At 57.8% G+C, this 22,055-nt stretch overlaps 2 protein-coding genes across 2 annotated transcripts in view; one reads left to right on the top strand and one right to left on the bottom strand.

Moving 5' to 3' along the window:
- LOC103347431 (translation initiation factor IF-2) overlaps positions 1-22,055 on the top strand; it is a 779,171-nt gene that overhangs the window by 387,122 nt on the left and 369,994 nt on the right. The window lies entirely within an intron of this gene.
- LOC127489307 (golgin subfamily A member 2-like) overlaps positions 1,163-22,055 on the bottom strand; it is a 122,993-nt gene continuing 102,100 nt past the window's right edge. The window contains 14 exon segments of the mRNA XM_070064230.1: positions 1,163-3,145; positions 3,668-3,781; positions 4,031-4,097; positions 4,099-4,357; positions 4,709-4,796; positions 5,366-5,543; positions 5,787-5,845; positions 5,952-5,990; positions 6,836-6,870; positions 6,873-6,912; positions 7,072-7,128; positions 8,288-8,351; positions 8,472-8,515; positions 13,951-14,073. Of these exon segments, the coding sequence (XP_069920331.1) occupies positions 2,891-3,145; positions 3,668-3,781; positions 4,031-4,097; positions 4,099-4,357; positions 4,709-4,796; positions 5,366-5,543; positions 5,787-5,845; positions 5,952-5,990; positions 6,836-6,870; positions 6,873-6,912; positions 7,072-7,128; positions 8,288-8,351; positions 8,472-8,515; positions 13,951-14,073 (1,422 nt within the window). The 3' untranslated portion in view covers positions 1,163-2,890.

Raw genomic sequence — 22,055 nt, 5'->3', positions numbered from 1 at the left:
CGGGACAGGATCCGCACCACTGGCAGATGTGGGTGTCCTCTGAGCTGTCAGAGAGGTCAGGGAGCTTGTGGTTGATGGTGTAGGGGCTGGGAACTTGGGGGATGTTGTTGTGGGGCAGCCAGAGGTCTTTGAACTTCCTCCTGGGCGTGCCACACCTGCCCCAATCGGAGCTGTGCTGCTGGGGGCAGGGGCCAGGGGGTATCAGGTCCCCCAGCCTGGGAGCCCCAGCACAGGCCAGGGTGAAAGGCCGGGGGTCACCTTGTCCCTTGGGTGTGCAGTTGAGCAGTGGCCAGGGTGAAGCCTTTGGTTGCTTGATGACCTCAAAGCCTGAGAATCCTCTGCACCCATCAGCCCAGGCGAGGCAGGGACGCACAGCCTCCTGCCTCCCACCTGGGCATTGTCACACCTGCTACTGGCTGAAGGTGGGGTCCTCAGCCCCAGATGAAGCCCTGTAGCCAGAGCAGGTCAGCTACTCTGAGTTCCGCCCGGCCGGGCTGCAGAGTTGGCCCAGGGCCCCACCTGCCGCTCTTCGCTAGCCTCTGACTCTCCCTCTTCTGATTTTCCCCAGCAGGGAGGTCCCTGCCTCGCCTCCACGACCTGCAGCCCCCCGACCAGCTGAGGCTCCCCTCTTAGATTTGTGAGTTTGTGGCCACCTGCCCACCCTGCCTCCCCAGGGTCCCCTCTGAGGACTCCTGGGGTTTTTGAGTACCTGAGGGGCCTCCGGCGCCTCCTCCACCCATCTGTTTTAGCTGCCCGCTCCTGGTTCAAGCAGGGTTCTTCCTCCTGTCTTTCTCCATCAGGCCTGCTGGCTGCCACATGAGCCTCCCAGGCTAGTGCTGGCCCTGGCCAGTGGGTCCAAAGGCAGGGCCATCAGGGAGGAGGGAAGACTGAGAGGACCAGGCTTGTGTCAGGACTGTGGCTGTGCTGCCTGGGTGCTGTGTGAGAGGTGGCGTGGGTGGCAGGGGAGGCCCTCTCCAGCCTCCACCCTGACTACCTGGAAGCTCTGGTCACCCACTCCAGCTCCTCCTCCCATCTTCCTTCCCCTTCCTGTCCATGGTCTTTTCCAGAAAGCTCACCCATGTGCCCACCTCCTGCTGCTTCCCACCTCCGCCCTGCCCACCAGTGCCATGGCCTGGCTGCTCTTGCCTTACCACCTGTCTCCCTCCTCTCTCTCCGCTGTTCTCTCTGTTCTCTCTCCCACTGCCAGACGATTGGGTCAGGCAAGGCTGTCCTTTCCTGAGATCCCCAGCCCCCTCTTCGACCTTTAACCAGATCCCTCCTCTTCCTCGGAGACCTCCCTTTGCCAGTCTGTCCAGAGAGCTGTTCTGTGACTTGACAGTGGCCCCTCAGCCCCAAAGCCTCCCCTTCATCTGTGACTTTCTGTTGTGTGGTGAGCTCACACCTCCAGGCATGACCTTGGTGAAAATTTGTGCCCCTCTGCGGTCCTGCTCCTGCCCTGTTCTATAAATATCTATAAATACTCATAAATACACACACACACACACACACACACACACGGCAGTGCCCCTGGAGTTGTAGTGTAAGGAGACCAGCCTGGAAGAGGCCTCTTCACCCCACTGAATGCCTGGCACAGCACAGAGGCTGCCCACTGCTGGCAGGCCCTGCTGCCCTGTGCAGTGCCCACCCGTAGCACAGCAGACCCTGGGCCCTGGGACAGTCCTGCTACACATGGCCAAGCAGTATGGCTCTATCTCTTTATTTCAAGATAATAACAGGAGCCACATCACCATGGTGCCACAACCCTGTCTCCGCCTCTTTCCTGGGCCATAGACTGTCAATAAATAAGTTTCCTAGCCCCAAATAATTATTAAGGCCTCCTCCTCATTTGCGAGCTCCAGCCTCAGCTATGATACAGGGGAGGCCCTACCCCCAGAATATACAAAATATACACAAGTACAATATGTACATGGGATGGTGGTGGAGAGGCCCACTGGAGGCAGCCTCTTCCCCTCATCAGGCCTAGAGTTAGCCCCAACTGTCCTAGGGCCTGACAGAATGCTGCCTACTGCCCTGCCCCAAAGTGCCTCCAAAGAAAAGGCAGTCCCCCAAATGCCTGCCTAGCCTGCCTTGGCCCTGCCTGGCTGGTGTGCCTCTTAGTAAGGGGACAGGCGCCCCTGCATCGCCTGCCACAGCCGACCCTTTGAGGGCTGTTGACCGTGCCTCCCAGCTGGCCTGCCTGGGGACACAGGCACGGAGTGAAGAGCTGGACCAAGCTTGGCCTCCCATTAGCCTCAGCTTGCCTAGGCCAACCTGCATTTGGGACCGGGAGCCTCCCTTAATAAGGGACTGCCCTCGCCCAGAGGACCCTCATCCTATTGTGCCCTCCTCGCCCATATACCCTTACCCATGATGCCCCTGGCCTGGAAGTAACCCTTGCCCATGATGATGCCCCTGCCCCAGAAGTGACCCCTGCCCAGTGATGCCCTTTCCCGGGTGCCCCCGACCAGCAATGACCCTCACTCAGATGCCCTCCTCTCCTGATGCCCTCATGTCTCTGCCTGCTGATGCCCCCATGTGATGTTCCTGGCCAGATTATGCTGGCCAGGCTGACAGCCCCAAGAGGGGCGATGAAAACTGCCTGGCTGACTTGCCCAAGTGGATGAGCACCCCCTGGTCTCGGCTGTTCTGGGGGCCACACAAATGCTGCCTGTGTTGGTCACGGCCTCTGAGGATGGAGCTGGAAATGAGGAGGCCCCAGGAGCCCCTGGGGTCCTCCAGAGAGGCAGCCTAAAGAGGCCTTTCTCTCCCCATCAGGGGTTCTGGCTAAGGAGGGAAGGGAACTGGGAAGGAACGGCAGGGGATAGGGTGGTTAGCAGGGGTGGAGTGGCAAGGATGGGTTTGGGGCTCTCTGGGCTGACGGCATCTGGTGTTAGACGATAATGTCGTCATGCTCGTTAGCCCGGTAGAAGGGGATGCAGTGGTTGGTGCCCAGGCCTGGGTGCTCCCGGGGGTTCTGCATCTCCTGTGGCTGCTTCCTGAGCTGCTGCGCAGTAGGGTTCTGCTTGTGTAGCACCTTCTTCTCAGAGTGCAGCTGTGTGTAGGCGGCCACGTGCTGCTGCAGGTGGAACAGGCACTGGTCGCGCTGTTGGTGCAGACCCTGAGCCTCCTGACTCTTCAGCTCCATCTGCGGAAGACCAAGGGGGGTGGGGGGAGCATGAGGGCAGGTGGGGGTTGCTAACCAATTCCACTGGTTGCAGGGGAGTGGCACAGAGCCCCACGTCTCCTGCACCCAGCCTCACACCTCATCCCCTTCTTTCCCATCACTTTAACTTGAGGCCACACGTGAGCGGGAAGGCATCAGCTGTTAGGGGAACACTTGTGCCTAATACTTTACATGCACAATATCAGCTCATCCTCAACACCTGTGTAAGGAAAAAATGCTAAGTTCCTTCATCAGGAATCCGAGGCTTAGCAAAGGGTAGCCTTTGTGTAGTGACCAGAAGAGCTGGGTGACACGCCTCTTGTGGGACAATGATGTCCAGGCCTGGGAGGAGCCCGGGGCTACCAGCCCTAAGAGAGGCAGGACAGTCGACATGGAGGTCACCTGTCACTCCAGACTGGAGCGGCCTCCCTCCTGGGCCTAGCACTGCCCTCCCCAGAGACTTGTCCCCATGGCCCAGTCCTTCACAGTCGGGCTGAGCATTACCGTTTCCTTCAGCTCCCCCAGCTTCTCCTGCAGCTGGCCGAGTTCCCTGGCCAGCTCGTTCTTGATGTGCTGCTCTGCCTGCAGTGAGAGGGTGAGCCGCATGTTGTCATTGCTCTGCACAGAGAGAAGCAATCCGTTGCCACCCAAAGTGGCTGCATCCGGATCCCAGCACCAGGTGCCCACCTCCCACAGTGCTGGGAGGGCTGAAAGCTCAGCCCCTCTCCTCCGACAGACATTTGAGCAGGATCCTGGCTCACAGGGCACCTGCCTAGGTCAATCACCATCCCCTTTGGTTGGGGGGAAGTGAAGGCCCAGAGGGAAGTGTTTTGTACCAGAGGCCTTGCCCAGGGAGGCCAAACACACCAGTCTCACGAAGCCATCCTGCAGCTTGGCCAGCTGCTCCTTGAGCTCCCGGTTCTGCAGGAGCGTGGCTGATGGTCACGCGGTCACTCTGTGTGCGTTCCTCGGCCTGGTTGCCCCACAGCTCCGCCTCCCGCTCCAGCTGCAGCAGCCGCTGTTCCTGCTGCTGGTTCAGGCGACTCAGGCCTGCGTTGTCCTGCACCTGGGCCTGCAGCTGTCCCTCCAGGCTCTCCAGCTCCTTCTGCAGCTGCTCAGCCTGCGCCTGCAGCTGCTGTTCCACCTCCGACAGCCCTGCGGGGGAAGCTGGGGACTCTGGGGTGGGAGGCTCAGCTGAGAAAGGAAGCAGCCATCAGGGGCCCTGGCCTCTGGGTTTTCAAAAAGCTCCTGCTTGGTCCTTAGCTCCTCAGGCCAACTGCTTGCCCCACCCCAGTGCTGGCTTCTTGGCTAATGACTTTCCATATTCAAATGGTCATTACCCTTCCAAGCCAGGACACAGAGTGCTTGACCGTGCATGGTGGACAGTGGGTACGCCACCCCTATTTACAGATGAGGTCACCGAGGCTCAGAGAGATGACAAGACTTGCCATCCACCAGCACAGACCTGCTTCCCTCTGCCACAACACCCCTCACCAGGGCACCCGACACCTATCCTGCTCCCAGGCTACCTCTGCCCCTGCTCACCCATCTGGCTCTTGAGCTCGGCCACGGTGGTCTCCAGCTCCCGCACCTGACTCAGGCTGCGCTCCTTTTCCTCCCTCAGTGTGCAGAGCTGCCCAGAGCACAGGGAAAAGAGCCATGAGCAGGGGCCACTGCCTCCCTCTAAACCGATGCTGCCCCCAAAACCCAAACACACAGCCACCTCTGGCTGCAGTCCACAGCAGGTGCACTTGCTGTACTGTGCAACTTAGGAAGCAGCAGGGGATGGCCTCCTGGGATCCCGACACCCACACAGGAGGTCTGGATTGAGTTTCAATCTCCTGGCTTCAGCCCTGGCTGTTGAAGGCATTTTGAAAATGAACTAGTGGATGGAAGATCTCCCTCCATCTCTGTCTGTCTGCCTCTGCCTTCCTAACGGAAACCGAGATGCTTAAATACACATTTTTGAAAAGCTGTATCACTGAGATTCTGATTGTGTAGGTCCAGGTAGGGGCTCTGTGCAGAATTCTAGCAATTTCTGGAGGATTCTAGGGCAGGACCAGAATAAGGATTCAGAATTTCCATCTCTTGGCTGGGGGCCTCCCTGACAGTCCCTGGGGATGGTGGCCCCCGCGGGCTAGGGCTGGTGCTCCATGGGCTGCAGCCTCTTGCTTGTTGCAGCAGCAGCTCAGACATTCCCACCTTCTTCTGCAGCTCCTCCGTGCCCAGCCGCAGGGTCTTCTTTTCGGACACGAGGACTCGAAGCCTCTCTCGGAGCTCAGAGTTCTGCTGCTTCAGGTCCTCATTGTTTTTGTTGTGGTGAGAGGAATGAGCAAACAGAGAGCACCGCTCTGGTGACCAACCCATCTTCTTGCTGCACCTGCCAAGAACCTTGGTGTTGGAGGGGTCCCCAACAATCAGGTCACTCCCATGGCAGGCCAGAGAGAGGACCTGAGCTGCCTGAGGCCATCGCATGAGCTGGTGGCACAGCTGGGACCAGAGCTTGGCTCTGCACACGTCCCAGCCTGTACAGCCACTTCCTCCTCATGCTCCCCGGCACCCCTCTCCTCATCACCTGTACTAAGGTCCCCCAGACTCCTCCCCACCGCCTTCCCCTTCTTACTTGTTCTTGTATAACAGCAGTTTCAGAGCATTTCGCTCTTTGGTCAGTTCCTTGGTGTGCTGCAAACACAGAAAAGCTACATCAGATCTCAGGGACCCTGGAGGGGGAGGGCGTGGGGTGTAGACCCAGCAGCCGTGCCATGAGCAGACACAGAAATCACATTACTTTTTCCACTTGCTCCATAGTTTCTTGGTTCTGTTGTTTCTGTGGGGAAGAGTCAAAGAAGGGAAGGTGACTAAGGATGTCCCCTCTACTCCACTCCCAGAGCAAGAGGGGGTGGGCAGGGGGCCAGAGCGGGATTGGCACGTTCTCAGACCCTATGGGCACAGGGCCTGTCCTGAGGCTCCCAAGGAAAGAGCATGTGGGTCTTTGCTGGTTTTTGCTCACAGCTATGGAACCGAGTCTGAATCGGGATTCTCCTTAGGGGACAGTAAGGTGAGCCTCCAGAAACGGAATGTGAGAAAAGACAGGCCTTCCACTAGGTTTGGATTTACAGGGGTGTGCGCATCGTTTGACAGCTCAGCACGTGCTACATAGGGGTTGGGGCTGCTCTTAACAGCGGGGATACAGGAATGAAAAGCACAGGTAAGATCCCTTCTCTCCCTGAGGTTGACATCCCAGGGAGCCTGGAAATCTTGGATTCTTAGAGCTAAAAGAGACCTTTGACAACTGCCATTTCAACCTCCTTGGGAACTCAAGCCCAGGGCGGAGAGGCGCTTTTCCAAACTCAAAACTCAGGTCAGGGCCTGAGTCAGGGTGGGGACATGAGGCTCATGGCCAGTGCTGAACGAGAGGCCACAATCCCAGGGCTGTGTGGCCAGGGTGCAAGCAGGGGTATCTGAAGAAGGGAGGAGGCAGAGAGCGCAGCAACAGGATGAGAGCCATGCTGCACGCTCCCTGCTCTGGGGTCCCTCCAGCTGAGACCTGGTCCACCCAGCACCCCACTCTCCCTCACACCAGGGGGCCCCCAGCCCCTTTTTCAGAGCCCGTGGGGAAACAGAAGCCCAAGGTGGGCAGCATGGAATCAGGGGACCCCACTGGGCTCTTACCAATTCCTCTATGGTGTTACTGAGCTGTTTGTTAGATAGCTGGAGTCCAGGGCTACTGCCAGCTCTTGGTACCTGCTCTGAGGCACATGCAGAGAGGAGGAGTTGCAGGAGGGTTTGAGGAGAGGCAAAGAGAGCAGTCATTAGGGCTGGGGTGGCACGGGCTGTCTCAGCTGGCAGCAGGGCACTCAGCCCCTGCTGTGGGAGAAGAGGGGGGCTGGCCCTGCAGAGCCACTCACCTCCAGATCCTTCATGTAGGAAGATGTGAGGCTCTCTCCATTGATGTAGGACGTTGACTAGAAGAGACAAGAGCTCCCATGGAGATGCTACATCCTCCACCGCCAAGTCCCTACCCTCAGACTACCTCTCCCCCCCGACCTCCACCTGGCAACTCTTCTCCCAGCCTGGCCTCTTCCTCTCATCTATGCCTACCCTCAGACTACCTCCTCCCCCACCTGGCAACTCCTCTGCCCAGCCTGGCCTCTTCCTCTCATCACCCTCTATGCCTACCCTCAGACTACCTCTCCTCCCACCTCCACCTCCACCTGGCAACTCTTCTCCCAGCCTGGCCTCTTCCTCTCATCACCCTCTATGCCTACCCTCAGACTACCTCTCCTCCCACCTCCACCTCCACCTGGCAACTCCTCTGCCCAGCCTGGCCTCTTCCTCTCATCACCGTCTATGCCTACCCTCAGACTACCTCTCTCCCCCCCCCACCTCCACCTGGCAACTCCTCTGCCCAGATTGGCCTCTTCCTCTCCTCACCCTCTATGCCAGCTTCTCCTGGGTCTCACTGTTATATCTTAATGTTAGCTGTCGCAAAGCACACCGGACACCGGAGTAAGGGAAAGGGTTTATTGGGGAACAACCTACAGACTGGAGTGAAGGAGCGGCGAAGGAAAAAAGGGAGGGAGACTGTAAGAGAGAGAGAGACAGAAAGGAGAAGAGCTAGCAAGGAGAGAAGTTAAAGCAGAGAAGAGGAGAGAGGAGAGCTGAGCCAAGAGCCCAGAGGAGGAGGCTGGAGAGAGGAACCGAGCAAGAGAGAGCAGGGGAGAGGGTGCAAGAGAGCACGTGTTCAGGAACAGGCCCTTTTAAAACTTTGCCTGAGGGCGGGCAGGGAAGCAGGAGCAGCCAATCCCATTAGGATGGGGGTGGAGCCTGGCTCAGGTAGCTGGGCCATGCAGCCAACTGCGCCAGTTTCCTAACACTCATCACCATCCCCCTCCCTTCCCAAGTGATGCTCTCCCTGTGCTTCCTGCACTGAGATACATGGTCACCGTTCTCATGGCCATGTCCTTCATCTGTATGGCTTCCAAGAAGAAGCCATCACCCAGCCTGCCCAACACGGCCCAGCAGGTCAGTCTATCCCAGGATCTGCCCATCTCTCAGGAATCCCAGCCTCCATTCTGTCCTTTCCTCTCTCTCCTCCCTTCCTGAGTCTCAGTGTCTGGGTACCTCGGAGACAAGACCATGGAGCTGCTGAGCAGGTTGACGCAGGCTCTCCGTGGAGGACAATGTCCTAGGGACAGGCACACAGAGGTCAGGGGTGCAGGGGCTTGATGCAAAAGAGGTCCTTGGGCCGTGGCCTGCCCTCACTCCCATGGCTTAGGGACTGCTGCCCGCACAGGAAGACACTCACTTGGTCTCATCTATGAGGACAGGGCCATGGTCAGCATCATGGATCTGAGGGAGAAGAGAGAGTGATCACCCGATTTCCAGTAAGAACCACCCAGGGGTGGCAGGAGCCCAGCTCCTTCCAGCAACCTGCCACTGCCACAAGCTCAAGAGAAAGCCCCATCTTGGCCTCCCCCACCCCAGTGCTGGGAAGGGTGCCTGGCACTGGGAACCAAGCTGCGGGAAGAAAGGAGAAGAGAAGGCACAGCAGGCGCAGTCCTCTGGGATTGGTGCCTGGCACTGGGAACCAAGCTGCCGGAAGAAAGGAGAAGAGAAGGCACAGCAGGCGCAGTCATCTGGGAAGGGAGATGGTGCAAGCATACGGGAGTAGCAGACACAAGGACAGAGGCAGAAACCCGAGTTGGTGCCATGCTAGTTAGACTAGCGCCAGGGGGCGCTACACCACCAGGTAACATGGTGGCATCAGCAGAGGGTGGTGCAGGAGCAGCGCGGTCTTTGGGCGCCTGTCAGGGAGGAGCAGGAGGTTAGGGGGCCGTGCAGGAGAGGAGGTGCCTCGCTGCCATGGACACAAGGGCACAGAGCAGGTAGGAAGATGTCGTAGCAGTCAGAGTGACAGTCACACATGCTGGGAACCACAGGGGTTGTGGGAATGGCTTGCCCAGGCTTGGGGACACGTGGCATCTTTTCAGGTGGCCAAAGCTCAAAGGAAGGGGACTACGACCTCTGTGTACACGAGGCCCTGGTTCTCCCTGGACCTCAGCAAGGGCTCTGACCTCCGGCAGCCGCAGCAGGCAGAAGGAACGGGCACCAACATCAGGGAGCACGGCAGTGTTCTTCCAGGAAGCCAGTCTCTGCCGCACAGTGACCCTAACTCTAGGCCCCTGCTGGGCCGAGGCCGCTGGTGGTGACGGGGCTCCCTCCAGGTAGCTCTCTGCCGCTGCCCTCTCCTGCTCTCCACCCTTTCTCCCTGCTCTCCTCTCTGCCTCAACCATCAGCTGTAGTTCTCTGATTCAGGCCTTTCCAAGGAGAAATGTTGCCCAAGAAGCCCCTCCCTGCTTTCTGGAGATAAAATCAACCACAGCCGCCTCATGGGCATACCTCTCAGCCCAATCTCGCAGCTCCAGAAACACCTACTCTACCAAAAGAAGCCAGGAAATCACAGGTAAGATGTCTGCTCTTTGACTTGGCACATGGAGGTTATGGCGCCTCATTGCCAGAAAAACTGCTAGGGAACAATGCGGGGATCTAGTGCTTGGAGCCGTGGAGAAGCCTCTCCTCCTTCTCCCGCAGTGGGACCCCCTCCCTCGGCCAGCCCCATCCAACTTCTCCCCAGGCTCAGGCCTAACTCTCGGTCCACGCATCTGGCTCTAGAGACCACCTCATCTCAGCAGGCCAGACGGCCGCACACAGCCAAGATGACTGAACAAGTGACAGCAGCCAGAGGAGCAGAGTGAAGGCAGGGAGTTGCTGCCTGCTCTCTGGACACTTCAGCCCTGGCCTCTGAAAACCCCAATTGGCTGCCTCCTTAGATTCCAGGCTGCAAAGTCTACAGATGAGGATGAGGCGTGCTGAGTCTGCAGTTGTACCTTTGGAGAGTGGACCAGCAGATGGAAGACTTCTCTCTCCCTCTCTCTCTCTCTCTCTCTCTCATCTTGGCTTCTCTATAACTGTGCTTTTCAAATACAAACATAAGTAAAAGAAAATAGAATCTATGTACTGTGATTACTTTGTGAACAACCAAGTCACAATTCTACTTCTCAAGGTGGAGCTTCGCCTGTTGTCAGGACACCAGATGAGAAGCCTGCCCCTCCCATCACGTCTGAAGGTGGAGCTTTGCCTGGGCATCAGGACACCAGATGAGAAGCCTGCACCTGGCTTTCAGTCTGAAGGTGGAGTTCGGCTGGGTGTCAGGACACCAGGTGAGAAGCATGCACCTCGCGTTCAGTTTAAAGGTGGAGCTTCGCCTGAGTGTAGGACACCAGATGAGAAGCCTGCACCTCACATCGCGACTGAAGGTGGAGCTTCACCTGGGTGTCAGGACACCATATGAGAAGTCATCTGCCTTTCAGTCTGTAGGTGGAGCTTCTCTTGTGCATCAGGACACCAGATGAGAAGCCTGCACCTGGCTTTCAGTCTGAAGGTGGAGCTTCACTTGGGCTTCAGGACACCAGATTAGAAGCCTGAACCTCCTTCACGTCTGGAGGTGGAGCTTCGCCTGGGTATCAGGACACCAGATGAGAAGCCTGCTCCTGGCTTTCAGTCAAGGGTGAGCTTCACCTGGGTGTAAGGACACCAGATGAGAAGCCTGAATCTGGCTTTCAGTCTGAATGTGGAGCTTCACCTGGGCGTCAGGACACCAGATTAGAAGCCTGAAGCTCCTTCAAATCTGGAGGTGGAACTTCACCTTGGTGTCAGAACACCAGATGAGCCTTCACCTGGCTTTCAGTCTCAAGGTGGAACTTCGCCTGGGTGTCAGGACACCAGATGAGAAGCCTGCATCTCGCTTTCAGTCTGAAGGTGGAGCTTCGCCTGGGTGTCAGGACACCAGATGAGAAGCCTGCACCAGGCTTTGAGTCTGAAGATGGAGCTTCACCTGGGTGTCAGGACACCAAATGAGAAGCCTGCATCTCTCTTTCAGACTGAAGGGGGAGCTTCACCTGGGCGTCAAGACACCAGATTAGAAACCAGAACCTCCTTCACAACTGGAGGTGGAGCTGCGCCTGGGTGTCAGGACACCTGATGAGAAGCCTGCACCTGGATTTCCGTCTGAATGTGGAGATGGGCTGGGTGTCAGCACACCAGATGTGAAGCCTGCACCTGGCTTTCAGTCTGAAGGGGAAAATCGTCTGGGTGTCAGGACACCGGATGAGAAGTCTGAATCTGGCTTTCAGTCTGAATGTGGAGCTTCACCTAGACATCAGGACACCAGATGAGAAGCCTGCACCTCGCTTCACGTCTGCAGGTGGAGTTTCGCCTGGGTGTCAGGACACCGGATGAGAAGCCTGCACCTGGCTTTCAGTCTGAAGGTGGAGCTTTGTCTGGGTGTCAGGACACCAAATGAGAAGGCTACTCATGGCTTTCAGTCTGAAGGTGGAGCTTCGCCTGGGTGTCAGGACATCAGATGAGAAGCCTGCATCTCGCTTTCCGTCTGAATGTGGAGCTCGGCTGGGTGTCAGGACAGAAGGTGAGAAGGCTGCTCCTAGCTTTCAGTCTGAAGGTGGAGCTTCGCTTGGGTGTCAGGACACCAGATGAGAAGACTGCACCTGACTTCAGAGTTCCTGAGCCCGATTCCTAGCTCCAGCTCTGACTCCAGCTTCCTGCTCATGCCAACCATGCAGACACTGTGATGGCTCAAGTACACTGAGCTACTCGAAGTCAAGTACTCAGCTGTCAGGACTTCGTGCCTGGTCCCTGCCCAGACTATGCCATTTGTTGTCTCCTCTGAGGCCGCAGAGTGATCATGGCCCCTACTCAGACCTACCTGTGTGGGAGCCGCCGTGATGGTTGACCAGCCACCTGTCCCTTTCCCCAGGCCCATCTCCAGATCAGCCCTGCTACTCTGGCTTGGCTGAAGGCCCTGGGGTAGTTAGGAAGTGCCAACATTATCTGCAGGTAATGGCCTACCTAGCCCTGCGTGCCTGTGCCCTGTCCCTCCCCCAACTCAGGCTCCTTGCAGCCCTGAAAGGTGTTCTATGACCTCACGATGCTGCCTATGACCTCATCACTCCTTCTGCCTCCACCACTCACCACGTGGATGAATATTACCCACCTTTAATCTTCACACTGGCCTCAAACGCCACCTCCTGCAGCTGCAAGTCCATTCGGAACCCACCTCCGTCACCTAGCCATGCAGCTGGCCTATTGCCGCCTTTCCTCTGCCCCCTCAGAGCACTCTGCCACCCCCATGGCACCTCCTGTCTTGTTCTTCTACTTCCACCACTGTGCATCCAATGCCTTTGCCATCCATGGGCCTAGTGAACACGGTTGGTTGAGTGTCCCATCTGATATGTCAAAGAGACGAGGGGCAGGCAGAGTGTCCTAGCACTGGTCTGTCTGGGTAGCCTCACATCCTTGCCGGTTAGTTCCTCTGAAAAGCTAACCTCCATCCTTGTGATTATAAAGCCAATTCATTTTCTCTTAATTCTACCTTCTCACTCTCAAACCAAAATGGAATTCATCAAGTTGAAAAATCACTCACTTCTATCTGGTCTACTTGCCCAGAGGGCAAAATGTAACAGCATTTGTATGTTTTCAAATCTCTCCTGGTCTGACCGCACTGGGCATTCAAAGCCCAAAACGCCACAGACCTGCTCTGGAAGTTATTCCCAAATTACCGAATCTTTGAGGTGTGCCTTACCCTCTCCAAGATGATAAAAGACACAAGGGAAGGGAAAAAATGCAATTAGCCAAGCAGGGGAGGAAGCAGACATAAGCAGGCCGAGGGTTAATGGCAGCAACTTAAAACAAGCCAGAGTATGCAGCAAATGAGACAAGCCTCAGGGACATGCACATCTGGGAGGCAGCAAGCCAGAGAGGGGGGGTCTCGGCACTGCCTCCCCTTCCACTTGTCCTATGGGGCAGTGCTACCCCATCAGAACGGTTAAGGTCAGACACCAGCACCTTCAGTATGTCCTGCATCTAGAGGCAGTGAAAAGGGGAAAACAAGGGCAGGGGAAGACACAGAGACGTGGCTTAGAGAGAGGCGAGGATGTCGGGGAAGGAAGAGGTGGAGTCAGGAAACGGAGGCTGAGGAAGAGCAGAGATCCACACCGTGGCCTCCAGGCCATCCTCTCAGACTGGCCATTGCTGCCTCGCCAGACAGAGGGAAAAGTCCCCAGGCGCCAGAGTCACAGGAAGCACAGTCACTGACCAGCACGGCTCTCAGACCCTCCCCCAGACACGACCCCCACTCTCCATGTTAAAACCAGACTTCTGCAGAAGGGTTCTCTTGAACAGGGAGGCTACAGCTCAACAATTAGAAGACACTGTTCCAATCCAATAATATCTGACGGCCTGAAACGGAAGCCCAGGGGAGGCTGTGACTTTTCTGAGGTCACCCAGAGCCAAGGCCGCATCCCAGTGCCTGGGGCTTCCTAAGGGGACAGCCCGATGGCCGGGCTGCTCTCACTGACCTGGCTTTTCTTGAGGCCGGGGATGAGGAAGTCGCAAATACCAGCGACTATGAATGTTACAAGACCCTGTATTCTGGATTAATACGAGAACAGCAAAAACTCTCAAACTTTGTAAGTAAAACATCAGCCCTATCTATTTCACAGATGTGGAAAGAGAGGCCCAGAAAGCTTGAACAGTTTGCCTTACATCATATCCCTAGCAGAGGGAAAGGGAGCATTCAGACCCAGAATCCTTGACCAGTATCTAACACTCCCTTCCACCATCTTCCACTGTCCTCTGGATCCCCAACCCCCACCCCCCATTGCCCCTTAGCCCCCAAGCCCTCAGCAGCCTGGCCAGCCAAGACTCACATCCTCAGTTGAGTGACAACCCCGAGAAGTGGTTGTCTCAGGGCTACTGCTGTTTTTGAGGTTTTTCTTCTTTTTTCCTCCTGCAGGACCACCACGCCTGTTCTTCCGCTGATACTCTCTTAACTGTGGAAAGGAAAAGCAGTTGATTCTCTGGAATGCCCTAAGCCCCTGCAGTCACATCCTACTTCACAGTGTTCACAAGAACTCTCATGCCCACCACTGACTTCATGCCACCGACAACCCTTCAAGGGGCTGGAACGATCAGTTAATGTCTGAAGAACTGACAGCATGCCTTCAATAAAAGGGAATGATGGAATTTAAAATCAGCTTCCAACTCTCACTTCTGGGGTTCTGCCAAGAATCAGCAGCTGCTGGGAACAAAACCAGAGGTAGAGGTAGAAGGTTAAACATTATGGGGTCAGGAATTGCATTTTGTGTGGTTTGGAAACAAGACATTGGGTCCTTCCTTCCATATTAGAACCTCACAGAACTTCGAGGGGCACCCCGAGGAACCCTGGACACCGAGGAGAAAGAGTAGAACCCAGGCATTATTCCAGCCAAGGGCCCATTATGACATCATGACAGGTTCTGACCCAAGCCCCAGGGCGGCCTCACCAAGCTGCTGCCTGCTCCTCTATGGCAGTGCCCTCACCCAGCTTCAAAAACTCCCCTGGGGAGGGTTCAGGCTACAAAGTTTAGTCTCCCAAAGTCTGTTCCACAGACGGTCACACAGCTGTCACTCCAGAGAGCCTGAGAACTCGCACAACCCCCAAAGTAAGTCTCTGGAGAGTCGAAACCTGGGGGAAAACCAAACCTGTTTTCCCGCGGTCACCCAGAAACACTGCCCACACTTCCAGCTCCCCGAGAATGGGACACATCTCACTGTCAGTGTCCGAGCTGAGGAAGGGGGTCCCCAAGTCCCCAGTCCCCTTGCAGGCAGAAGCAGAAAGGGGGTGAGGACTTAGGGGACTGGGCCAGGAGATCAAAGCCCCAGCTAAAGGTAATGACAGTCCCCAGGGGGATTTGGCCTCAGTGCATCCCACTCTGCCCTACCCACACTCTGTGCAGGGGGAGGTGGGGCGCAGGGTAGGGACCCGAGTCCTTGGAGACTCAGCCCACAGACCCCAGAAGGTCCGGCTTCGGGAGGCCGGAGGCTAGGTCTGAGGCTGGGCCGAGGAGCCCCAGGAGCCAATGGCCCAAAGTCACCCAGGGGCGACAAGCCAGGGCGGGGTCTGGGTGCTGAGGGGGCGGTGCTGGCTGAGAGGACTTGGGTGGGGGAAGCCAAGGGGCGTTCGGGCTCGACCAGAGTGTCTGAGGAGCCGCACAGAACCCACGGACCGGCCGTCAGAGCGGCAGTGGGCTGGGCCGGGGGGTGCGACCCCGACGTTTTACCTTTTTCTTGGCCGCAGCCAGCTTGCTCTGTCGGGTTTCCTCCGACATCGTGGGGCGTGGAGGGGGCGGGGCTGGGTGGGGCACATCACCATGATCCTGGCAACCAACGCGAGTTGCTCCTGGCAGCTACCGTGCAGATGTGTGACTGAGCCGGGAGACGCAGGTTCAGGGCAGAACTCGGCGGGGCTGGCTGGGCGTGGTCGCCACACTTCAAGCCCATTGGTCAGTGAGAAAGACGAAACAAAGAGGGGCGTGGTCCGAGGCGTCAAAATGGGAGCTGCACATGCAGCTCTGTCACCGCCCACTCTGGGGGCGGGGCGATTTCCCTTGGGTGCGGGCGCAGCTTTCTGGGAGCCTCTCATGGCGTCCGACACAGAATTCTAGTCAGTCTGCGGACCCCAGAGGCCGCTCTCCGGCCCGCGCCCTGGACCCCCTTTCTCCACAGGCGCCCCCGCACCGGGGCCCTCAGAGGGGCTCAGGAGGTGGTGCGGAGCGCAGAGCAGGGGACACTGCATCAGTTCACGACCCCTTTCTGACTCCTCCCAGATGTGCCCCAGACGTTCTCGTTTCAGAAATCCCCTCAGGGACCCTTTCACGTCCTCCAGACACTGCCCTCTCACACCCAGCCCTTCCTCGAGGGGCCCCACACTGACCCCGCCCAGCTGGATCCAGTCAGACGCGCCCAGGTCCCGGCGGCTCCTCCGCCCGCGCCCCCACGGGCCCCCTTTCCCCTCAGAGCAGCTCCGGGGCCTCAGCCTCTCCCACGCTTCCCTCCAGGGCTGAGCAGGACCCGGCCGCAGCTGCCTCGGGGCCTTCTGGTCACGGTGAGTAGTGCGTGTGCCCCCGACCCCCTGAGTGTGCCCGCACCCCCCGACCCGTGCGGATAGTTGCGGACCCCATCCCGTGAGGGTGTCTGTGCCCCCGGCCCGTGAGAATGTCTGCGCCCCCAACCCGTGAGGGTGTCTGCGCCCCCCAACCCATGAGTGTGCCTGCGCCCCCCGACCCTTGCGGATGGTTGCGGACCCCATCCCGTGAGGTTGTCTGTGCCCCCCGACCCGTGTGTGTGCCTGCACCGCCCAACTCCATGAGTGAGCCTGCGCACCCCCCTATCCGTGCACTCCCAAGCCGTGAGCATGGCTACGGACCCAGACCCCGTGAGGATGCCAGCACCTCCCGACCCCATCATGGTGGATGCACCCCCCCGACCCGTGAGGAAGTCTGTGCCCCCAGACCCCGTGCGTGTGCCTGCGTTCCCAGATCCACGTGGATGTCTGGGCCCCCAACCAGTGGGGGTGCCTATGCCCCCTGACTCCGTGCATGTGCCAGAGCCCCCAGACCCTGTGAGGATTTCTGTGCCTCCTGAACCGTGAGGGGGCCTGTGCCCCCCGACCTGTGAGGAAGTCTACGCCCCCCAACCCCATGAGTGTGCCTGAGCCCCCCGACCAGTGAGGATGTCCAGGCCACCGAGCCGTGAGCATGGCTGCGGACCCCAACCCCGTGCGGGGGGCTGCAGTAGACATCAACCCTGTGAGGGTGCCAGCACCTCCCAACCCCATGAGGGTGCCAGCGCCTCCCAACCCCATGGGGGGGCTGCACCCCCGACCTCTTGAGGTTGCCTGGGCCCCTCGACTCATGAGGGTGCCAGCATCCACCGACCAGAGAAGATGCCAGCATCCCAACCCTGTGAGTGTGCATGGGCCCCCAACACTGTGAGAATGCCCATGCCCCCTGACCCATGAGGGAGCCGGTGCCCCCCGACACGTGAAGTTGCCAGTGGCCTCCAATTCGTGAGTGTGCCAGCACCCCCAATTCTGTGTGGGTGCCAACGCCCTCCATCCCGTGAGGATTTCTGAGCCCACCCAATGTGGGGAGGATGTCTGCATGCCCCCCACACAGTGGCATCACGGCTACCCCCAGCCCTCTCCCACCCCAACCACAGCCCACAGGTGGGCCTTCCTCAGTCTTCCTGAGCAGACAAAACTCTGGGAGGCTCCCGAACTGTCTTTCAGAATCCCTCTCAGTGCCCCCTGAGGAGCGTCAGCCAAGGTAGGCACCTGCCACTCTGCCTGCCTCAGGACCGCATCTGCCCCACTGCACCAGCCCCACACTGGGGGCGCCCCTGGGACCTCAGAGCCAGGCCCCTCCTTCTCCCTACTGCAGCGCCAGACTCCCTCTTTCCTGTTTCTGTCCTTGGGCCAGCTGGCTCTCTCCTCTCCCTTCCCAGCCAGCCTCAGGACTCAGTGTCGCTGCCCAGGGCCTCCGTGGCTGAGCCTGGGGGTTCTTGGGACAGGATCCGCACCACTGGCAGATGTGGGTGCCCTCTGGAGCTTCCAGAGAGGCCAGGGAACTTGTGGTTGATGGTGTAGGGGCTGGGAACTTGGGGGGTGTTGTGGGACAGCCAGAGGCCTTTGAACTTCCTCCTGGGCGTGCCACACCTGCCCCAATCGGAGCTGTGCTGCTGGGGGCAGGGAACAGAGGGTATCAAGCCCCCCAGCCTGGGAGCCCCAACACAGGCCAGGGTGACAGGCCGAGGGTCACCTCGTCCCTTGGGTGTGCAGTTGAGCAGTGGCCAGGGTGAAGCCTTCGGTTGCTTGATGACCTCAAAGCCTGAGAATCCTCTGTACCCATCAGCCCAGGCGAGGCAGGGACACGCAGCCTCCTGCCTCCCACCTGGGCATTGTCACACCTGCTACTGGCTGAAGGCGGGATCCTCAGCCCCGGATGAAGCCCCGTAGCCAGGGCAGGTCAGCTACTCTGAGTTCCGCCTGGCTGGGACACAGAGTTGGCCCAGGGCCCCACCTGCCACTCTTCACTGGCCTCTGACTCTCCCTCTTCTGCTTTTCCCCAGCAGGGAGGGCCCAGACTCACCTCCACGACCTGCAGCCCCCCGACCAGCTGAGGCTCCCCTCTTAGATTTGTGAGTTTGTGGCCCCCTGCCCACCCTGCCTCTCCAGTGTCCCCTTTGAGGATGCTGGGCTTTTTGAGTACCCGAGGGGCCTCCGGCACCCCCTCCAGCCATCCATTTTAGCTGCGCGCTCCTGGTTCAAGCAGGGTTCTTCCTCTTGTCTTTCTCCATCAGGCCTGCTGGCTGCCACATGCGCTCCCAGGCTAGTGCTGGCCCTGGCCAGTGGGTCCAAAGGCAGGGCTGTCAGGGAGGAGGGAAGTCTGAGAGGGCCAGGCTTGTGTCAGGACTGTGGCTGTGCTGCCTGGGTGGTGAGTGAGAGGTGGCGTGAGTGGCAGGGGAGGCCCTCTCCAGCCTCCACACCGACTCCCCGGAAACTCTGGTCACCCACTCCAGCTCCTGCTCCCATCTTCCTTCTCCTTCCTGTCCATGGCCTTTTCCAGAAAGCTCACCCACATGCCCACCTCCTGCTGCTTCCCACCTCCGCCCTGCCCACCAGTGCCGTGGCCTGGCTGCTCTTGCCTTACCACCTGTCTCCCTCCTCTCTCTCCGCTGTTCTCTCTGCTCTCTCTCCCACTGCCAGCTGATTGGGTCAGGCAAGGCCATCCTGTCCTGAGAGCCCCAGGCCCCCCTTTGACATCTAACCAGATCCTTTCTCTTCCTCGGAGACCTCCCTTTGCCAGTCTGTCCAGAGAGCTGTTCTGTGACTTGACAGTGGCCCCTCAGCCTCAAAGCCTCCCCTTCATCTGTGACTTTCTGTTGTGTGGTGAGCTCACACCTCCAGGCATGACCTTGGTGAAAATTTGTGCCCCTCTGCAGTCCTGCTCCTGCCCTGTTCTATAAATATCTATTGTGGGGAGCAACTCGGACTAGACTATGTTACTGGAATTAAGACTTATTCTATGCATCTGCTCTCCCACAATATGGCGCTGGGAGAGGAGGAAATAGCTTCTACACAGCTGCCTCCAGTTCAACCAATAAACAGCAGGACCTGCTCCTGATTGGAGGAGAGCAGCGTACTAGGCGTTGTGGGTAGCAGAGTTGGGCTTGGTGGAAGAGGACTATAAAGGAGGAGAGAGACAACATGCACCAGGAACATCTATCTGAAGGAACACCTGTGCAGCCCCTGAGAGAGCTGGCCAGTGGTGTGCTGCTCCCCCGCGGAAGTGGGGAAAGTGGCAGGGGGAACCGCCCTTCCACGGAGGTGGAAGGGACGGTAACCAACCCGGGAAGAACCAGCAGCAAACTATGGGAGGGCCGAGCAGACAAAAGAACAGCGCAGGGTCCTGTGTCGTTCCTCCATGAAGACGTGGAGCAACATAATGGTGCCGTGACTCGGATAGGAAACCTAGGAGGGAAGAAACGGGAAGAAGTGGGAAAATACTGGAGAGAGAGACTAGCAAAGAGCCTAGGGAAAAGTCGGACTGAAAAGGTGCCGGAAGAAGCTATTGAAAGCCTAGGCATAGACTCGGATACGGACTGTGGGAAAGAAGTTAGGATTTAAAGTGAAAGCAAGAAGAAACTTAGACTCAGATACGGACTGCAGGTTGAAAGTGAAAGTGAAACCTAGAAGAAACTTAGACTCGGATACGGACTGTGGGGAGAAGCCAGGAGAAGTGAGAGGGGAATATTGTTGGAAGAAAAGTTAGGAAACATACCGGGTAGAGAAAAATATGTTAGGGAGGCTGAAGCCACCGCGGGGCGAGGCGCAGAGAAGCAGCCTCGGGGCGGGTGCCGGGAAGCCGCGGGGATAAGAGAAACAGAAGTTTTAGAAGTAAAATGAGAGAAATAGGAATGCTGGCAGATAGAAGTAAAATAGGAGAAATAGGAATGCCCGGAGGTAGAGAAATAGAGAAAAATAAGGCCTCCCCACAACACGGCAATGAGAGAGCTTGGATTCGGTCTGCCTGATTAGTAAGGTGATGAGCACCTGTGGGCGGCTGCAGGTCACCAAAGACAGGCACGTTATCAACATCAATAAGTCTCCCCACAATACAGCAATGAGAAGGCTCGGATTCGGTTTGCCTGATTGGTAGGGCTTGTAAGCACCTGCAGGCAGTTCTAGCAGAGCAGAGCATGCACTGCAGGGCACCGAACACAGGCATGCATCAGCGCCTAAAAACCTCCTCACAACATGGCAAAGAGAGGACCCGGATTCGGTTTGCCTGATTGGTAGGGCTTGTAAGTACCTATGGGCAACTCTAGCAAGCAGAGCAGAGTGTGTGCCGCGGGGCACCAAAGACAGGCGCGTATCAACGCCAAAAATAAAAAGAAAGGGGGATCTGTGGGGAGCAACTCGGACTAGACTATGTTACTGGAATTAAGACTTATTCTATGCATCTGCTCTCCCACAATATGGCGCTGGGAGAGGAGGAAATAGCTTCTACACAGCTGCCTCCAGTTCAACCAATAAACAGCAGGACCTGCTCCTGATTGGAGGAGAGCAGCGTACTAGGCGTTGTGGGTAGCAGAGTTGGGATTGGTGGAAGAGGACTATAAAGGAGGAGAGAGACAACATGCACCAGGAACATCTATCTGAAGGAACACCTGTGCAGCCCCCGAGAGAGCCGGCTGGTGGTGTGCCGCTCCCCCGCGGAAGTGGGGAAAGTGGCAGGGGGAACCGCCCTTCCACGGAGGTGGAAGGGACGGTAGCCAACCCAGGAAGAACCAGCAGCAAACCCGGGGAGGGGCGAGCAGACAAAAGAACAGCACAGGGTCCTCTGTCATTCCTCCATGAAGACGGGGAGCGACATAATGGTGCCATGACTCGGATAGGAAGCCTAGGCAGGGCTTAGTGTCATTCCTCCATGAAGAGGGGGAGCGACAATCTATAAATACTCATAAACACACACACACACACACACACACACACACGGCAGTGCCCCTGGAGTCACAGTGTAATAAGACCAGCCTGGAAGAGGCCTCTTCACCCCACTGAATGCTCAGTACAGCACAGCACAGCAGGCTGCCCACTGCTGGCAGGCCCTGCTGCCCTGTGCAGTGCCCACCCGCAGCACAGCAGACCCTGGGCCCTGGGACGATGCTGTCCCTGGTCCAGAGTGACCCTTGCCCAAGATGCCCTTGCCCAGGTGCCCCTGCCTGGCAATGACCCTCACACAGATGCTCTCCTCGCCCAGATGCCTTCTCCCATGATGCCCCCTGGCCCTAAGTGAACCTCACCCAGACTGCCCTTACCCATGATACCCCTGCCCCAGGATTGACCCTTGCCCTTGCCTTGGTGCCTCCACCCAGCAATGCCCCTCACCCAGATGCCCTCCTCACCCAGATGCCATCCCTGAAATTGACCTCACCTGAAGATGACCCTGGCCCAGAAGTGACCCTTGCCCGAAGATGCCCTTGCCTGGAAGCCCCTGCCAGCAATGACCCTCACCCAGATGCCCTTTCCTGAAAATGACTTCGCCTGAAGATGCCCCTGGCCCAGAAATGACCCTAACAGAGGCAGAGAGAAGTCTTCTATCTGCTGGTTCACTCCCCAGTTGGCCATAATGGCTGAAGCAGTGCTGATCCAAAGCAGGAGCCTCTTCCAGGTCTCCCACGTGGGTAAAGGGGCCCAAGGATTTGGGCCATCTTCCACTGCCTTCCCAGGCCACAGCAGAGAGCCGGGTCAGAAGTGGAGTGGCTAGGACTTGAACCTGCACCCTTACGGGATGCCTGCAATGCAGACTGGGGCTTTAACCTGCTGTGCCACAGCACCAGCCCCCACAACAGTATTTTTTCCTTCATACTACCTGAACTCTTAGTGTAGAGTTACCCTTAGGAGTATAAAGTAAACTAAAAATAGATTTTTGTA

Source organism: Oryctolagus cuniculus, chromosome 19, assembly GCF_964237555.1.
Source record: "Oryctolagus cuniculus chromosome 19, mOryCun1.1, whole genome shotgun sequence".
Lineage (NCBI taxonomy): Eukaryota > Metazoa > Chordata > Mammalia > Lagomorpha > Leporidae > Oryctolagus > Oryctolagus cuniculus.
The sequence above is the reverse complement of the archived record's forward strand: the minus strand, read 5'-3'. Positions and strand labels throughout refer to the sequence as shown.